The following is a 20,435-nucleotide window of genomic DNA, read 5'->3' on the forward strand; positions in this document are numbered from 1 at the left end:
TGGGCCGCTCTCTATCACGTAGATACGTAATCTGACAATTACCGCTATCTGTGTAATTATCGTATATTTTTCGAGAATTAGAACCGTGCGTTTTTCGTGACAAAAAAGTGGAAACATATCCAATATCTATACTAACATTATAAACGCGAAAGTGATTTATTGTCTATCTGTCTATCGGTAGCCTCTTAGTCTATATCTATACATCTATACATCTATACACATATAAATAAAATTGGAGTGTCTGTTTGTTATATTGAAAGAATCGTTTTTTACTACATGCATATGAATGTATATGCGCTACATACACCAAAACAACATTTTTACAATTTTTGTCTGTATGTCTGTCTGTCTGTCTATCTGTTTGTTCGGGCTAATCTCCGAAATGGCTGGAGTGATTTTGACGGGACTTTTTTTGGCAGATAGCTGATGTAGTAAAGAATAACTTAGGCTACTTTTTAACCAACTTCCGAAAAGGAGGATGATATATTTTACTTTTTTGTATGCAGTTTACGCGGACGAAGTCGCGGGCAACAGCTTAATACACCGCACCGATTTTGCTGTCATGGAGATACTTTGAGTCCTGGGAAAGGACATAGGATACTTTTTATATAATATGTACACTTGTAGTAAAATGTACGACAAGTGTACAGCTCATTGTAATCGGTCGCTATCTGTACAGGCCCACATTTTGAGCCACTCCAGCTCACGCGACCATCACGCCTTCAATTACCATACACTCATCTGTCCGATATCTAATCTATAGCCATAATTGTTAGGCGGTAAAAGTTTTAGTTTTATTTAGTTTTATCAGTCAGCAGATTTGAATATTGGACTTCCTTATACTGAAATTGGACACTGTCGACGCATCACATCATCGACGTCACACGCACACACGCAGGGCTTACGTAGGCCTGCGCCCGGGCTGCGCGGCGCGCCCTCTTCACTCGATATTGGACCACCGCCGGTGTGCGCATGTCAAAGTGTCATACTTTAAAGTATCAATAAATCGTATTGAGTCTAAATCAGGTTTCATTCATCACCATCATCGAGGCACCTTCCAGTAGACGGCTCCAGGCTCCAGCCCCATCAGACACACCGTCCAATCTTTCGTTTCGTTTTTGTTGTAGCACCCAGGGTAAGTGTGATGCAATTAAGCGATGCGCTTATATAATGTGAGTTCGCTGTCCAAACTATTAAAAGAAATTTGGCTAAGATCCCAGCTTCTAAAGCTGATTCGAAAAATTAAAGAATAATAGAAAAATTAAAGATTTGAAATAATTAATATAAAGTTTTTTTTAGTATTCCGTAGTGAACAAGGAACCCTTATAGTTTCGGTCTGTCCGTCTATCCGTCTGTCTGTCCGCGGTTTTGCTCAGAGACTATAAGACCTACAAAGCTGTAATTCGGTATGAATGCAGAAAATGATATATAGAATCATTTTCTGCATTCATACAAAAGATATATGAAGAAAATGATATATAGAATCTTAAAAAAAATTGTGGTACCTCCACTACACATCAAGCAGAGATGATTTTTTTTTCGCGTCCACCCCACCGTGTGGGGTATCGTTGGATAGGTTTTTTTTTTTAATATTACGAGTATTCATAGATGATTTTCCGATTTAGGAATTCATTTGTGAAATAAGAAGTTTTAAATTGGAAATAATCGTTAGAGTCCAGTGTCCTCCCCCTCTTCTACCAGCTAAACGGTTGCTTCTGGAAATGTGAATAAATTCATAGGAGTAGGAAACATGCTGAATTTAAAAGAAAAACTATCACGGCTAAGAAGACTTCAAAAGTTATTGAGTGTTTAATTATGAATACCCTCAAATTAATGAAGAGTTTCACCGATGATGTATGAAACTTTATATGTCAAAATTTTAAATTAATACATTTAAGTAATGAACCACTCTGAGTGCCGCAATAAACTTCTTAATAATATTGACTTATGCTTCCATCTGTTGCAGTACAGTATAGAAACTGTAGGACGCCTTGATGATCTGAAATAAATAGTACATTATTTAAAATAAACATAAATTAATTTAAAATATGTTTTAACACTTAATATCTGCAATTAGTTAAATATGAAAACTCTGGACTATTACTTTTAAGGTTGCCAGATGTCCGGTATTTAAGCGTACAGTCCGGTATTTTCGTGGCCTGTCCGGTAAAAAATAAACGGTCATACCGTTTTGAGGAAAGTTGGTGTTACTGGTACCTAGTTTTAGATGAATTTTACCTAAGTTATAGTATATAATGACGACCACAATTTAAATTTATTTGACCGCATTTTATAATATAAAAACATTATATTTTTGCGACTCCCCCCCCCCCCCCCCTAGTCCTTATTCTAATTTCCTTCGAACTTACTCGACGCGAACCGTCGAGCTTTACTCGAGCGTGTGTTTGCATTGCGAGACTTGCTAAATATAGCCACCATCTCCACAGACATCTTTTGGCTCGAACGGTTCCCACGGAAATGGACGGAACAGACGGTACGGAACCCACGGCTTGGGATTTCATCCACACTTAAATGTGTGGACGAAACCCCAAGCCATGGGTTCTCTACGAGATTGCTCGATCGAGTAAAGCACTTATATTAGGTCTTAATTATAAAACACACCGAGGTAAAACAAGACAGTGAGATGACAGTGAAGCCGCCAGCGGTCAATGTCGCGACCCGCCGCGTCCGCGTCATGATGATGAGGAGGCTGCGACGGGACCGCACGCCCAGCTTGTACCATGGACACTCGTACGCCGCGCCGAGGAGGTTCTCGCTCTGAATAGAGAAGACATGGGTAAGAGAGGTAACCAAGGAGAAGTAAATTAAAGAGCTAGTAAGATCCTGTCCGCACTGTGAATTTTAACCAAGCGATTTTAATTTTCGCGAATTCATTCATACAAATTTTTCATCGGCAGTGCGGATACTCTTAAAAGGTTCAATGTATTTCAGGATCGCTCTATAATACAAACTGCGAATCGTTACAAAATCTAAACAAAACACGAAAACCTTTTTGCAAGTCTTGCAGTTTATTAGATCCAGCGTCATTTAAAAAACATTCACTTCAGCTTATATTAGAAAAGCCGTTAAAGCTTTACAGCGTGCCAAAAATAGAGAATTTAATATAGTGGACTTAAAATAGGTGATAGTTTATTAAGAAATAGTTGAAGATGTGCAAAAAGTTGGATATACACAAATAGAAATAAATACCTCCAATAGCAGTTCATTCCCCTGGTAGCAGTACACGAACACCTGATACGCCATCACTATCAGGTAGAACGCCATTCCTATCTTCTCACTGGCATTTGTAGTCGCCTAAACAGACATCCAGTTATTAGAAAAGAAATTAACAATTATGTAATTTATGAAGAATTCGACTTGGAAGCCGAAATAAAAAGTTATGGCAGAGATCTTCCCGCCGATTTAATACCAGTCTAAGTAAACTACTCCTAACGCACACAAATATAACGAAACTACGCCCTTGTAATTGGATTTCTGAGAAAGATTCGGGCCTTACAAACTACTAACCTTTACTATCTCACAAATCTTCGTGCTTTGCCTTTCCTTTTGTTTGGTCTGAGCATTCTTTTTAAAGCTTTCATTTCTTTTTATTTTAGCTTGTTCACTCACAAAAGCCAGCTGGTACGCCGACACACAGATGATGAGCATGGAGACACAGAACTGGACGAGTATGGCGAAGGAGAAGTAGTCCTCGATGCGGCGCGCGCTGCGGAGGCACGCCTCGTGCTGCACCGCGCAGCGCTTCAGACGTCGCTCTACTATGTCCTGATCGGCGTCTGATAGAATGTCCTAGAAGTAACACTTACTAGATTTTGCCAGAATACTGTGCAGGTTTATCTCGCGGAAACATTTAGGTACCTACTATAAGAGAAGTTGATTCATAGGCAGATGGCAGACCTACGTATTTTGGTCGCGTTTTGTCAACATGACAACAACACTGTCCATCCGACAGATGATGACTTAAGAGGGCGACTAACCCAAAAAATCAAACATCGTCCTTCTCTCTTCACACTCACGCCCGTCTTTCATATGCCAGATGAAATAGGACGACGCGGATTCATCGCCAAATTAGTTTTTTCTCAATAACTCGATAAATATACAACATTTTAAAAATCCGCTAGGTCGGTTTTTCAATGATAGAATTTCATAAAGTGTGTTAAAATATTAACTTAGTTCAATGCCCGGTTATGGCAATAAATGGAAAATTCGTGAAAATTAGATGCATCTTTGTGTTTTTTTTCTATCGAGAAAATTTTAAGATATCGTGTTTTTGCTCAGATCGAATTGGAAATATAATGTAGTATCTAATTTTAGACAATAAAACAATTCGGGGCTTATTTTCAAGTATAAAAATGAATTATAAAATCGAAAATTTTGGGTTCGTCGCCCCCTTAAGGGTATCTTTTGTCTTTTCGACGGCATAGCAAATGATTATTTGCTATTACTAAAATATATTTACGTGATTATAATCTCGTAAATAGTTACTAATTTTGCTTTGTCTTCATACTGAATTGAGCCTTCATCAGCACAAATACATCTTTGAAAAATTACTATAAGTACATAATATCACGGAAGTACAGCTTTAGTAGGCTGCCATTTTACTGCTATACCTAAGAACCTACCTTCGTCAGATCCAGTCCATCACACAGGCTGGTCAGCGCTCTCCCTAGGAGTCGCAGCCGGCAGCGGCACTGCGCGATCAGCGACGTGACAAGCGTGTCGCTGGAGATGTTCAGCATGGCGGTGACGGGCAGGGCTATGCACTAGGGGAGCAAGATAGGCTTATGGGTGAGGGTATCCAAAGATGATCGCACGTTTGTCGGCAACGTACTTGCTTGTTTGCAATTACGTGAAACCTCGCACATTCATCCTACAACTTTTCGCCATCGTCCCACGCGAAAATCATACCATCCTCATCACCTTGATGAGTGGCAGTCTTCCACAGTGCGTTTTTCGCGTAACTTTCTGCCGCGCACTGTAAAGCTCTGGAACGAACTGTCACCAGCAGTATTTTCGGGCCGATACGACCTGCAAACCTTCAAGAAAAGAGCGTATTCCCTCTTAAAAGGCCGGCAACGCACCTGCAGCTATTCTGATGTTGTTCTCACAATGGACACTCGTCCATGGGCGACGGTAGTTGCTTACCATCAGGTGACCCGTTTGCTCGTTTGCCCCCCTTATTTAATTTAAAAAAAACCGCACCGTACGCGCCGTCACGTCTTTAGAACACGAAATGCGGTGCGGGTGAATGTGCGAGGTTTCATATCGTTGCATACAACGAATTTTAAAATGCGGCGCGTACAGTACTAAGCTATATAGAAACTATATAAGTTTCTCCATGAAAATGATGATCACAAATCTATAAGATAGCGAACGCTGATAACGCCAATTATCACTTGAAATCTATTGGCACGCCTTGTCTTTGGAAATACTAGTCATCGGAATTAAGTACCTACAACAAACCTGGTGGGCGTAGCTCAGCTCATACGCTGGTGACTTGGTCACGTCATACGGGTACCTGCAACCACAAATGTGTTACACAATCATATCAGTGACTTGATGATTAAATCATTTAATTTCAGATTTTTTTTATGAAATAAGGGGGCAAACGAGCAAACGGGTCACCTGATGGAAAGGAACTTCCGTCGCCCATGGACACTCGCAGCATCAGAAGAGCCGCAGGTGCATTGCCGGCCTTTTAAGAGGGAATAGGGTAATATGGGAGGGTAGGGATGGGAAGGGAAGGGATTAGGGTAGGGGATATTCGGGCCTCCGGTAAAGTCACTCACTCGGCGAAACACAGTTTCACGCCGGTTTTCTGTGAGGACGTGGTATTTCTCCGGTCGAGCCGGCCCATTCGTGCCGAAGCATGGCTCTCCCACGTATAATCACGAAATTCAAAACCATGACACCTATTACGTGTAGGCAGACACCTCTCCAGTGTTTGGAATAATACACAAATATTCTAGAACGTCCCCGAGTTTTCTGGTTAGCTAACAATATGATAAATAAATAAATAAAATATTGCTTAGGTCCACTTACGCAGGTCCAGGTTGAAGTTAATACAGGGTTAAATAGTGTGTTGTTACTTACATTCTTCATATATTTTACGAAAGAGATAACGTTTAATCCGGTGTTAACTTTAACCCAGATCTGCGCAAGTGGGCCTTATAATGTTAACTGTATTTTTTGCACCCATCTGTCGGTTCTAGTACTACTCGTAGTTATACTATTAAGTAAAGTTCTTGCCAAGCCTTAAACAGCAGCTCTCCCTCGTCGGTGCTGAAGAACCAGCCCAGTATACACGTGATACTCATGAATAGATACGCTAACAGCTGGATCTTGCCTTCGTAGTCCAAACTAAAAAAAATATAACAAGATTGTCCTGCTACTCGCCGCATTAAATAATGTTGGTATGAAACAAAATCCTTATTTGATACTTTGTTGGATCGATGGCATATAAATTAGTAAACTTAAAGTATTCTCTAGCATAATAATATAAAAGTCACAGCGAGCTAAGAAAAAAATTTATAAATATAAATTTTAAATCTGTCTTGAAATAATTTGAGTAAAATCATTTTATTCCAACCTTTTAGCTACTTGTTCAGCATTCTTGTTCCTTGTTGTTTCATCGTCCATAGCTTCCTCAAACTCTTCTACCATCTCTTTTACCACATTTTTCTTGCTTGTGACGTTGAATAGCTAAAGATCAATAAGGAACAAACCCATTACACTCAAGTTGAATAAAAATGCACACATGTAACGAACTGTTGCCTTACTTCATAAAGCGAGTAGTAGTTGGGGTGTGTAGTTAATTTGTATGTGTTCTTTAATAAATGTTTTATACATGCAAAGAAAAACATCTTGCTTATAGCTTTGTCCACACTGTGCTTTTTTCTGTTCGTCAAGGGCATGCGTTATAGCGCAGTCAACAGCGAAAGTGAGGCATGCCCGCGACGCATGCCCTCCGACCGTATCCAAAACTTCAAAAATGACAATATTGGTGTTGCGTTCCTTGACGCATTCAATTATTGAATGCGCCAATATGAAAGTTGATGACGAAAATTGAAGATGAATGTGAAAATATGTAGTATGAGTAATGATATTAAAGGAATCACCTTGTTATAATTTCTAAATGATTGAGGTACTTGTCGCTTATAGTGGTAAGGCCGCCCTAGCCTACATTTTACTGTAATATTGTTAAGAGGAGTCCACACCGCCCTTTTTTCCATACAAACGTTGTCCCCTGTTTCCTCCCTAGATAATGCTAGTAGAGTTATAATTTTTTTCCTGAATATCTACGGCCACTAATACAATATCCCTATGTTTTCCTTTTTTTCATAATCTAATTATTAAATAAGATATGAACGTTTAAAAACCCCAAAAAAATGGCCAGATTTTCCGCTGTGTTCAAACATCTAGAAAACAGATTTGGCTAGATTATACAAAAAAAATAAAACATAGGAACACAGCTCAAGCCTTTCTTTATTCTTTAATGAAAAAAGTACTTAAATCGGTTAAGTTTTGGAGAAGGAATCAGGGGACAACGAATCGTTGGTTTTCTGCAGTTGTCTCTATCGCGTTCTGCGGTATAGGCTTGATGTAAGGGAGACAGCTATAGATATTACACGTGCTTTTTTTTCATTTCTCTAGCCCCTGGTGTATCCTCTTAAGTTAGTCGAACTAGTTAGTACCCTATTTGTGAGCAACAAAGAGTTCTATCTAGCTATCTTCTTTCCGTTTTCCGATTTCTATCTAGCTTCCTCCTTTGTGTCCTTCCCCTACATTTGCAGTCATTTATGAAATTACAGTACCTTGATGCTCTGACTGACATTAGTGCTGAGCAGGAACAGTACTGCTGTCATCTCCACGACGTTCCCCCACACACGGTACAGCTCGCCCGTCTGTATGATCACATACAGGCCTACAGACATAGACAATGTCGCCAATAATTAATTGACCAAAACTAGTGATAGGGACAGAGGCGGCGCAAGGCGTGGGCGATGTGGGCGACCGCCCACTGCCTCGCGGTCCAAGGGGCCTCGCGCCTCTTGGGCCTCGACGATTTTTTTTTGGGAATTTACGCGTTTTGAAACCCAAATTTCATTACAAAAAATGATTGTCTAAAAATAATCCATTTGGGTCTAGGGGGCCTCGCAAAATGTATATCGTCCACATAAAATAGTCTTGCCCGCTACTGGATAGGGAACTTATAGAAAGGCATTGTCGTCTATGATCAGATCAAGTCCATTGTGCTTTCTAGAGATAGCTTCGAAAGCTTCAAATCCTCAGTCACTATGTGACCAAGAATCAAGATATTTAAAAGTCCATACTCTCAGAGCCATCCTATTTATCGTCACAGTCGGTACTGAGTCTACGTTATGTCCCTTAGCTTGAAAAATCACAAGATTACTTTTCTGAACGTTTACAAGGCCGTGTGACTTTGCATATTTCTCACAGACACCGATTAATCTCCGAAGTGCTGAGATTGATGGGCTCAGCGATACCATATCTTTGGCACAACTTATGCTGTTAACAGAGTAATCAATTGAGCATCTAACCTGAGTGTTGCTGAGTTCATCAATTAATTCATTGAAATATAGACTAATAGAGTATGCAAATTATCGTCGTCTACTCTATTTAATCTATATTTCAAGGCAAGGTGGATTACATTACTCTACACTCCAGCCTATGGGGTACGCATCTGACAACTGTCCAAGCCATCTGACCTGGTTTATCTGGTGTTCATACCAATATTTAAATAGATTTATTGCATCAGATGGCACGCCATACTTTACCATCATAGACCACCGAATATTCAGGATATTTATTTTATATTTAGCCGGGTTAGTTCCCGAACCGGTGGTAGGCCTCCTGTAGACGTTCTAAAAGTGATAACTTTGTTAACCTATTTAGAAATAAATATTTTGATTATTAATTTGATTGCATCTTACCAGATCAAATACCTTGGACAAGTCAAGAACAGCCCCATAAATACATGTACTTACTACATGTACTTATGTACGTATCGAACTATTATATCTTCTCTTAAATATAAATTGAGTGATAAGTAGATCATTGAGGAGGTAAGTAACAACTTACCCACCGTCCATATATAAGAGAAAGAGATGTAAAAAGCGAAGAAGACTTTCTTAGTGAGACTAACATTGTTGGGGGCCCAGAACCCTAACGCTCTGAGCCAAAACGTCACGAACTTCAGTGGGGTTCTCATTTTGACGGCATATTATAGACCTGCCGCTTATAACGGGCAGGACCTTTGTTAGGTAAATGCAGATGTTGTCAACCATTTTGTAAACTTTCGTACCGTCCAAAACAACGAAAGTAGTCAAAGTATTTAGTACCAATTTTAAAAATTACTATGAAGTTCTGTGACTCGCGCCGTGGTTTAAGCCAATAACACGGCTTTGGGATTGTAAAAAATACTTACGTAAGCTTTGCTACGAATGCCCTAATAAGATGGTAATAGAAGATATATAGAAGAAGGACCAATGAAAAACTCTCAGTCACCCAAATAAGTGTGAAGGTTTACAAAATAGGCATTATTCATTTGAAGCTTTCTAGGATTTGTTTCATGTGTAACTCGCTATATTTTTCAGCACCCCAGTATATGACCTACGTATTCAAGACCTACTTTTCGAGGCTAATCTTTTTGCTTACTATAAATAAATTTATCACCACTTTTGCTGCTTATTAAATAAAAAAATACATACTATGCTAAAATGCATTTGTCCGTCTGCTACATTTTCACGCTTAAATCTAGGCATAGACATTCATAGTTCCAAGAAATTACCAATGATAACTTTATCCCAAAAAATATGTAGTTTTTGGGGGACAAGCTAGTATATTATATAATTTAACAACATGTTGTCAACACATGAGTATTTGCATCGGTAAGCTGTTATTACAGGGGGTAGTAATTATTGCACCAGCTCTATCATCATTAGGTATTCAGAACAAGCCGTTAAGTCTGCGTTACTTAGTTGCCTACGCAACCATGATATTATATATCAGACCAAGCTGATCTATTTGAAGCGAATTATATTATATCCTTTCTTAAATATAATTAGGCGATAAGCATATATTAAGGAGGTAAGTAACAACTTACCCAGCGTCCACATATAAGAGAAAAAGATGTAAAAAGCGAAGAAGACTTTCTTAGTGAGACTAACATTGTTGGGGGCCCAGAACCCTAACGCTCTGAACCAAAACGTCACGAACTTCAGTGGGGTTCTCATTTTGACGTAATTTTGTCGTCCTGTCGCTTATATAAGGGGCAGGAGTCAGGACCTTTTTTAAGAAATGCAGAAGTTGTCAACCATTTTGTAAATTTTCCTAGAAATTCCCCTCAATTTGTCTTGTTCCGTGGTAAATCATTAAAGAATTTGTGCCAAAATGCGTAAGCCTTATAAAAATTATACTAAAATTATACTAAAATTAAAATTATACTATTCTTGCATTGATCTTAGTGTTTCTTCGTTTTACAAGTCAGTGTTATTCTAAAGACTACTTTCGAGTACCTTAGTTTTGTAAGACGTTGAATACTTCAGTATACGTTCCCTATATATAAAACAAACACTTACTAATTGAAAATGTATTTGTCCGTCTGTCACCTTTACACGTTAAAATCGATTTCAATATAAACATAAACCTGCTTTATATTACAAGAAAAGACCACAAAAAATACCTCGGTTCCTGTGGGTATTAAACTAGTTTTATATTTTAACTACAATAATTACTTACAAACATGTTGTCAATACATGGATATTTGTGTGGGTAAAGCAGTTATTATAGCGAGTAGTAATTATTTCACCACCTCTACACACTCATTATCACTTAAATTTACCTCCAGCTTATGTAATTTGTATGTTAACACCTTCATTTAGGTAAAAACATAACATGACGACCTCTGTGGCTCAGTTGGTGGGCTGTTGAATCCCGCCGACGGAACAAAAAAGTTTTCAAAGTTCCTGGGTCATGGATGTGTATTAAATATGTGTATCATATAATAAAAATCTTAAATATATGTATAGTATAAAAGTATTAAATATATTTCCGTTGTCTGGTACCCGGTACAAGTCCTTTAGGTACTTAGCACGGGGCCAGACTGACGTGTCCATAGATTATTGTTATAATTACAATATGTAGTTTTTAATTAAACTAGTAGCTAGACATAAAGCTTGGAAGAGAGCTCGGATCACCCCCATACACAAAAAAGGCGATAAAAGCAGCGTCACGAATTACAGACCGATATCAATTCTGTCTTGTTTTTCTAAGATTTTTGAATCGGTTGTATGTCCTTACATCACTCTTCACATAGATTCCAGCTTAAGTGACTCCCAACATGGTTTTCGAAAAGGGCGATCTACCGAAACAAACCTTCTAACTTTTACATCGTATCTGTCGCACGAGGTTGATAAGGGCCAACAAGTCGATGCAGTCTGATACTGACTTTACCAGCGCATTTGACAAAGTTAGCCACACGCGCTTGGTGAAAAAACTTGAGGCTTGCGGAATTCATGGTTCCTTGCTCACTTGGCTTTCCTCATATCTTGAGAGAAGGACGCAGCTTGTTTGTGTTGGAGGTTATGAATCATACCTTTATGAAGCGGAATCTGGTGTACCTCAAGGAACCCACCTGGGTCCAATTCTTTTTTCTCATTTTATAAACGATATCTGTCACTTCATTAAGCACAGCAAATATTCTCTATTTGCAGATGACCTTAAGATATACAAAACAGTGCGATCCTACTTAGACATTTCACTCCTGCAAGACGATCTTAAGAGTCTCCATGAATGGTGTGTAACTAACAAAATGATACTAAATCCAAATAAATGCTACCACATTAAATTCACTAGGAAAAAATGTCCACTTCCATCAAGTTACACCCTTCACAACTCCATTCTCACGGAGGTGAAAGAGATGCGTGACCTGGGCGTGATTTTGGATTCAAAATTAAAGTACACTTCTCATATTGAGTCCGTTGTTGTAAAGTCGGCTCGAATGATGGGCTTTATTAACCGGAATTCATCCGGCTTTCATTACAAAACCAAAATTCTATTATTTAATCACCTTGTTCGCAGCCATCTCGTATATGCCAGCTCAATATGGAACCCAACATATGTGACTCATTCACAGAGAATCGAATCTATCCAAAGGTCCTTCACCAGACGCCTCGCATTTTGCAGTTCGGGAATTTCTCACAGGTCTCCATATGAACAACGACTAGACTTTTTTAAAATGCCAAATTTAAGAACAAGACGAACGATACATGACCTGCTTCTACTGTACAAAATAGTGAATGGCCTTACCTCTTGCTGCGACTTACTAAATCTCTTCTCACTTGTAGTACCATACAACCTCCCTCGGAAGCCAATGACTAAGATTCTGTGCGGCCCAACTTCTAAAACCAATTTAGGCTTGCAAGCTCCAGTGCCTCGAATTTGCAAACTGTATAGTTATGTTTGCTCTAATGTCGACGACAATATAGACATATTCGGTATGACCTATACTCAGTTCAGAAACAAACTAATGGGATTTTATAAAATTATTTTAGATACTTAAAACACACATTAGGTTTATCTATTGCACTTTGTTATCCATTGTCATTACTTAGTAATTATTATGATTGATTTAATGTTGTTATTTATATTTTGTTTCCTATTTTTTTTTTGTATTATATTAATAATCAATGAAATGTTATTTTCTATTATTATTGTTTTGGCAGTAGTTATATTAATTTGATTAATTTTATTATGTACTTACCTTAGCTTAATTAATATTATGATTAACTTGTATTCTTTGTCAGTGTTGTGTCACCTATAAAAGTGCATGTATCAGGATTGTATAGTTATAATTTGTAGCAGTAATTGTCTAATACATGTACCACAGGTGTCCTTTTTGAATAAATAAATAAATAAATAAAGCTAAATGTTTATATAGGTACAATACTAGATGACGACCGCAAGTCCCTTTGGCACAAATTTGTTTATTATGCCGGAACAGTTTATTTTTCCGGGATTAAAGGTTTTTTATGTCCTTTCCCGGGGCTCAAAGTATCTCCATGCCAAACAGTAAAATCGGTTGAGCGATTCTGTGCGTGAAGAGGTAACAGACAGACAGAAGTATGGAAGTATGAATGGATGTAGAGTCCTCGACAGATTTTCTCTACGAATTATGTTTTTTATGAATTAAGAGGGCAAACGAGCAAAGCAACTTCCGTCGCCCATGGACACTTGCAGCATCAGAAGAGCTACAGGTGCGTTGCCGGCCTTTTAAGAGGGAATAGGGTAGGGATGGGAAGGGAATAGGCGAGGGTAGGGAAGGAAATAGGGTAGGGGATTGGGCCTCCGGTAAACTCACTCACTCGGCGAAACACAGCGCAAGCGCTGTTTCACGCCGGTTTTCTGTGAGAACGTGGTGGCCGGTCGAGCCGGCCCATTCGTGCCGAAGCATGGCTCGCCCACGTATGATGCATATGTATATTTTTAGTTAAAGCAATTATAATAATAATAATCGGCCAAGTATTAGTAACATCATCAACAAAACTTGGTTACCCTAAAACGGAACCCTAACCAGCTGATTTTTTGTATATTGGTAGGTTAATAGTTATATAATTTAAGAGTAACATTGTTCTACAAATAGAACAACCCATAATATTTTAGGACAATCAAATTTTCAATCTCTGTTAGCTACCACTTTCAAAATGTTGTTCGTCTTATCAAAATGAAGCTACTCACAAAAATTTGCTTGATAGTAATAAAAAAAATTGGCTAAGCTATGACTATTATCACTTTAAAAGTAAAAAAATTAAAGCTAAGGTAAAGAAACCAATATAATGTGCTATAACTATGTTTCTATTGCTATTTTCTATTATTCTAAGCGTATAATATACTATCCTTTTAACGCTTTCCATCAACTTGCTGGAGGAGAGTGTATAGCGAATATGATGTTTTTATTACCTGGAAAAAAATATACAGTACAGTATATTGTAGGTCTCTCTTTTCTGCTTCATTCTCAAATTTGGTATCTCAGCGAGTTTGTTTCACCTTTTCAGCGACGAGTTTGTGTGCGTGTGTGTGTGTGTGTGAGAGAGAAAGACAGTGCACCACACTCTTTGGCGTCGCGGCGACAGCGCAATATCGGCAGTCTGCTCTCTGGAATCTGTGTGTGTGTGTGTGTGTGTGTGAGAGAGAGAGAGAGAGAGACAGTGCACCACACTCTTTGGCGTCGCGGCGACAGCGCAATATCGGCAGCCTGCTCTCTGGACTCTGTGTGTGTGTGTGTGTGTGTGTGTGTGTGTGTGAGAGACAGTGCACCACACTCTTCTTACGGCCATGAAGGTGGCGAGGGACAGCGTGGTGAACCCGCCCGCGGTGATCTTGGCGACGCGGCGACAGCGCACCATCAGCAGCGCCAGCGCGCGCCGCACGCCCGCGCCGCACACGTACCACCGGCACAAGTACGCCGCACCCGCCACGCCCGCGCTCTGAGAGAGAGAAAGAGAACGAGATTTTGCGTAAATTCCAAATTATAACCCAGTATACTGGCCAGTACACATGACGTCATTAAACCACCATCAATTCCACAAGGCGACGAATTCAAACGGCAAGATAACTACTGGCTCTACTTACTAATGAAGCTTATTCAATACATCAGTTAAAGTTGTTGGTGGTTGTGATAATTTTGTTACAAAGAAGCTATGCTGATAAGTAATAACGTTCTACTTGATTCCTTGATAGTATTGTCAGAGAAATTGATTCATAGGCATATCTCATACCTCTTCTGTTAGATGATTCCCCTGGTAGCAGTAGAGGAAGACCTGGAACATCATGTTCAGCAGGTACGTGCCCATCGACAGGAAACGCACCAGGTTGCCCGTTTGCTGAAACAAAACCAGACATAAACTATCTTTCAACATTATTGTCTGAAGGAGTCCACTTTAAGATTTGAAAAAGAAAAGAAGTTACCTATATCTATAAAGCAGATTCCAAAGATAAATGCCCTATCACTGGCGATCAAAGCAAAATGAGACAATCACAACTTAGCAGATCAAGATCATCTTATCAAAAAGAGAGCGTATCCCTCTTAAAAGGCCTTCAACGCACCTGCAGCTCTTCTGATGTTGCGAATGTCCATGGGCGACGGTAGTTGCTTACCATCAGGTGACCCGTTTGCTCGTTTGCCCTCTTATTTTATAAAAAAAATCAATACAATTTGGTTAACTCGGATTAAAACGCCTGATATAATAATAATATACCTACCGATATTAGCTGAAATTCAGGACCTTCCTATCAAGAAAATTTGGTTAACTCAGATTAAAGAGCCAGATATACCAACCGATATTAGCTGGAAGGCCGTAACGCATATGATGATAAGCGACACCATGAGCTGCAAGAAGGTGGGCTCGGAGAAGGCGGCCTGGAGGCGCTGTACCGTATCCAGCACGCTCTGATGTTCCACCACACAGCTGCGCAGACGTTCCTTAACCACTGACTCCTCGGATGGAGTCAGGAGGCAGCTTGTGCGGCGCTTACTGATTGGTCGATCCTATAACAGAATATAAAGTTAAAATCATGTCATCGTGCACGAAGAGTTCCTTACCTTGACTACTTTGCCTGATGCCTGCTGGTGGCATGCAGACGGACAGACAAATAACAGAGGTTTAGTAACAGGTTCCTGTTTTTACCCCTCGGGCACGGAATGCAGTTTAAAAATAATAAAAAAAGTTTAAAAGTACAACTAGCCTATTTTGATATTGCTATGAAAATTTACTATTTTCAACGTCACGGCAGCGCCATCTGTCGAAATTTTCCGAAACTTGTTAATTAATGTAGTGTTCATGATGATCTCGACTTGACGTACAAACCATACACTTAAGTCCGGAAAATTCCGTTAGATGGCAATGTTACTTATTAAACTTGAGTTTTCCCAACTAGGCTTTTACCTGTCCCTTTATTATTATTGTGTTTTTAATCTCGTCGCTACAATAAGTTATTATAAATAAAGATAATTTCTTGATGTCAGAGCAGTCTGAAGAAATAAAAATAATTATTTTGTCTACTTTTACACGGAATAGGCGTACGCAATATTTAAGAGCAAACCTAGAACATAATAGTATGCTAGCTACATATTTCGTATATTCTATTTATTTCAACTCCTGGCCTTGCTGAGACACACAGTAGTTCACACTATCTCACACTATGCGGAGACTTGGTGCAGCACTAACCTGGCTCAGGTCCTCCGTGAGCCCCCGCAGGCGGGCGGCCAGCAGGCGCAGGCGGCAGCGGCCCTGCGCTATGAGTGTGGTCACCAACGTGTCCTTGCACACGTTGAGCAGCGCGGTGGTCACCAGCGCGGACACCTGATGAATGTATGTCAGCTGGAAGGCCGGAGTCCTGCTCGTGTCGTACGGGTACCTGTTTGGACACCATTAGGATATTACACAACCTATAACTTTTGTCTACAACTCCACGCGTGTATATCCATCAGGTAGTTTATGTGTAAAAGAGGAATAAGCATTTATCTATAAACTAACTTTATAATTTTATACACAGTGAACTCTGAACTATGAAACCACAGAGATTAATGCATATATATTCTGTAGTTTTGGAGTTTATATTTTAGAGTAAGTGAAAACTCAGCTCTTTAGATTCGAATTCCATAACATACCAGGCTTGAAAAGGCAGTTTCCCTTTCTCGGCGCTGCTGGCCCAGCCCGTGGTGGTGACGAGGGTCAGGATGACGTACAGCAGCAGCAGAAATGACGTCTCCCGGTCGCAGCTACAACAAATTATAATTCTTCTTTTCTGAGCTATTTAAATGATAAAGGAAGAGAGGGATTGTTTAAACTTATTAGATTAATGCTGACTATACAAAAAATATCCACAGCTGAACATATAACCTCCTCCTTTTTGGAAGTCGGTTAAAAATTGCAGCCATTGCAGCCATTTTAAATAGTACATTTGGACTGGCTGCAATGTAAAGCTAGCTTCCTTATTGAATGAACTAAATGGACGGTTATTTCTCTATATATTTTGTACAAGTACTAAAATATAGAGATTACACTTATCCAAATGGCGTATTTGGTTCGTAGTCTTTTTTTTTTTTTTTTAATGAAATAAGGGGGCAAACGAGCAAACGGGTCACCTGATGGAAAGCAGGGAAGGGAAGGGAATAGTTGAGGGTAGGGAAGGGAATAGGGTAGAGGTTAGGGGATTGGGCCTCCGGTAAACTCACTCACTCGGCGAAACACAGCGCAAGCGCTGTTTCACGCCGGTTTTCTGTGAGAACGTGGTATTTATCCGGTCGAGCCGGCCCATTCGTGCCGAAGCATGGCTCTCCCACGTATAAAATTATTGTACTCTAATGGTGAGAATGGGAGCTAGCTTGCATTGCATACTTTGCAATGCAAAGCTAGCTCCCATTCTCAGCCTCATGTCCAACTACATAAAATACATTTCTGTGTTCAAAAAATTACTTTGAAATTAGTGTTATTAATGATATTTAAGTAATCATTTGTTTTTCCTCCCCCTCTTTCATAAAAGAAAAAGAATCATCATGAAACCACCATGAACTTTAATCCAGTCAGGCGCAACAGTATTACTTTAGTTCTTATTTACCTTCTGATGATCTCCCTCCCCTCCACCGTTTCCACCTCCCGGAAGACCCTGTCGTTATCCTCAATGATGGCCTGTATCCTGCGCCGGCGGACCAGGAGGTTGAGGATCTTCAGCGCCTGAGCCAGGTTGGTGAACAGCAGGAACGCTACACCGGTCATCATTGGGATGTCACCCCAGATCATGTAAAGGTCTATCACTTGGATGGTGAGGTAGATACCTGGAGGAAGAGTCATTACTCATTAAGTTTAACAAAATCAAGTTGTTTGTTGTTCGCTTTTTGTCATTTTTGTCTGTAAACTGAGATCTTGCCCGACATAATCATCAAGTTCTCTGCGTAATTGGGCGATTTAGATTTTGTATCTGAATTCAGCAGAAAAGGAAACTGATTATTACCTCGAAAGTGGGAATCGCAGACACAATAGATAATCAATTGTTATGCGGCACCCGGGTGCCGCTTGGGGCCTGATGGGTTTTTTTTCTTTTATGAAATAAGGGGACAAACGAGCAAACGGGTCACCTGTCGGAAAACAACTTCCGTCGCCCATGGACACTCGCAGCATCAGAAGAGCTGCAGGAATAGGGTAATAACTAATAGGGGAGGGTAGAGATGGGAAGGGAAGGGAAGGGAATAGGGGAGGGTAGGGAAGGGAAAAGGGTAGGGGATTGGGCCTCCGGTAAACTCACTCATTCGGCGAAACACAGCGCAAGCGCTGTTTCACGCCGGTTTTCTGTGAGAACGTGGTATTTCTCCGGTTGAGCTGGCCCATTCGTGCCGAAGCATGGCTCTCCCACGTAATTATTATTATTAAAAAGTTTGGTGAGAATAATATCTATGGCAGTACTTGTTTCTGATTGTCATTAAGACCGTCGGATATCCATGTAGGTTCGTTCCACAGGATTGACAAAGGACACAAGAGAGACGCTCAAACAAACAAATAAATTAAAGAGTACTCTTGTGTATGACCAATAAACAAAACTCAAACACGTAAATTTTGGTTTGACTCAAACCATTTTGATCGTTTACAAAGCATGTTTGAACGGTTTGTCAAACATTTACGTGTTTGAAGCATGTTTGATGAACACACACTGCCCTCGTAGGTCAATAACTCTGATAGCACATTTAAGTAAAAGAACAATAATACCAACCTAGTAAGTACATAAAGGAGATAGTCGCGTACAAATTATACAGTCTCTTGTTAACGAGCTCCGGCGCCCAGAAGCCCGCGCACCGCAGCGCCGTCAGCGGCAGGGACACGGCGAAGTTTGTGTTCCTTATTAGGAACATCTTTGGTACAACTTAAGGAAAAATCACACATTAATTGAGACGCAATACTGTATTAAAAGAAGAAAATAAGAAACAGAATAATAGTTGCTACTTTTTTACTTTACCCTTTCCAAACTTTTGCTGACTCGTAGCAAAATAATATTGGAAAGTGCTCGTATTTCAGCTTTGTCTGACTGTTGAGCTTAAGACCTTTTCAACAGCTAAATAATACGACAATGCCTGTGTTGGTTGAATAACTTGGTTAAATAATGTTTGGCAGGTGTTGGTAACTGTTATGTAGGAAATTATTAAAAAATATAGCTACATCTGAATACAGAATATTAATCTATTCTGAAATTCATTAAAAGTACCTATTGAAAACTACGATCGCTTTTAGAAATTTGCTGACAGAATCTGCTATTTTCAGAGTTGAGCAATTTCAGAAGGAAAACAAGTTGTTATATTATTGATTAATAATTCAAATTATTAAACTTATGCATGAATTTATATTGGAAGGAGTCGTGTAACTTTCTGTTCCAATGTTTGTAAAAAGAGAGACTGCTTTAAAAATCAAACTTAAAAAATCTTATATTTTTCGTATCGTCTTTTAGCATCGTATATTTAACAGGTTTTACTCTATTCTTTTCGCGTTTTTATTTCTGAAAATGTTTCCTATCCCTCTTCAAATGGTGATAATCACAGACTTACGTCGTGAGTAATCAAACATAAACAACTAATTATTTTAATAACTGCGCTGCGCAAATACACAATGTGTTTGAGTTACAGTTATTTTAACCTATTTTCAATTCCAAATCAATCTTAAATATTTAAACGAGCAATTCTTGTATGTATATACTTATATATATATATATATATATATATATATTTGGAATCTCGGAATCGGCTCCAACGATTTTCATGAAATTTAGTATATATGGGGTTTCGAGGGCGATAAATCGATCTAGCTAGGAATCATTTTTAGAAAATGTCTTTTTATTCGAGTTTTATCATTAATCGATCAACTGAAAAATATGACTCTTCCTGACATCTATTGGCGAATAATAAAACTATTTCGTGAGCAACTAATTGCTTAAACGACACAACCACAGCTAAAGCTATTCCAGCAGATGGCGTTGTTAAGTAACACGAAGTCAATGAGTGTTTGCTTTACCGAGCTAAGCTCGATCATCCAGGTACTCTTATTTAATTAGTGAGTAGTGATAAATGTGTTTTAATTTACTGACGAACCTTCTTCTTTATTCGTTAAATTAGCTCGCATAAATCTTTGATTACTACGATCAGAAAGCTTCTTTCAATTGTTTCATTTGAAGATGGCTGAAGATTGCTTAATGTTCATTGTACATTAGGCATTATGAACGCCTCCGTGGTCCAGTGGTTAAGAGCATGGCTCTTGACTCGGAGGTCGTGGGTTCGATTCCCGCGTTGGAAACATGTTATTCCCAAGTTTGGTTAGGATCACCTGATTGTCTGACAGTAAGATAATCCATGC

General features: G+C 39.3%; 1 protein-coding gene across 1 annotated transcript; it reads right to left on the reverse strand.

Moving 5' to 3' along the window:
* Window positions 1-1,945: 1,945 nt before the first annotated feature.
* LOC121733347 (odorant receptor Or1-like) lies at window positions 1,946-18,946 on the reverse strand. Its single transcript, XM_042123562.1, has 17 exons — window positions 18,808-18,946; window positions 17,662-17,878; window positions 16,712-16,822; window positions 16,269-16,458; window positions 15,380-15,589; window positions 14,820-14,924; window positions 14,373-14,528; window positions 13,947-14,001; window positions 7,836-7,945; window positions 6,611-6,723; window positions 6,271-6,381; window positions 5,485-5,539; window positions 4,644-4,784; window positions 3,631-3,810; window positions 3,211-3,315; window positions 2,623-2,778; window positions 1,946-1,999 (listed from the first exon to the last, which is right to left on the reverse strand). Exons 1-17 carry the CDS (start codon window positions 18,944-18,946, stop codon window positions 1,946-1,948), a joined length of 2,208 nt encoding a protein of 735 aa, XP_041979496.1.
* Between the last annotated feature and the right edge of the window lie 1,489 nt (window positions 18,947-20,435).

This window comes from Aricia agestis, chromosome 13, assembly GCF_905147365.1.
Source record: "Aricia agestis chromosome 13, ilAriAges1.1, whole genome shotgun sequence".
NCBI lineage: Eukaryota > Metazoa > Arthropoda > Insecta > Lepidoptera > Lycaenidae > Aricia > Aricia agestis.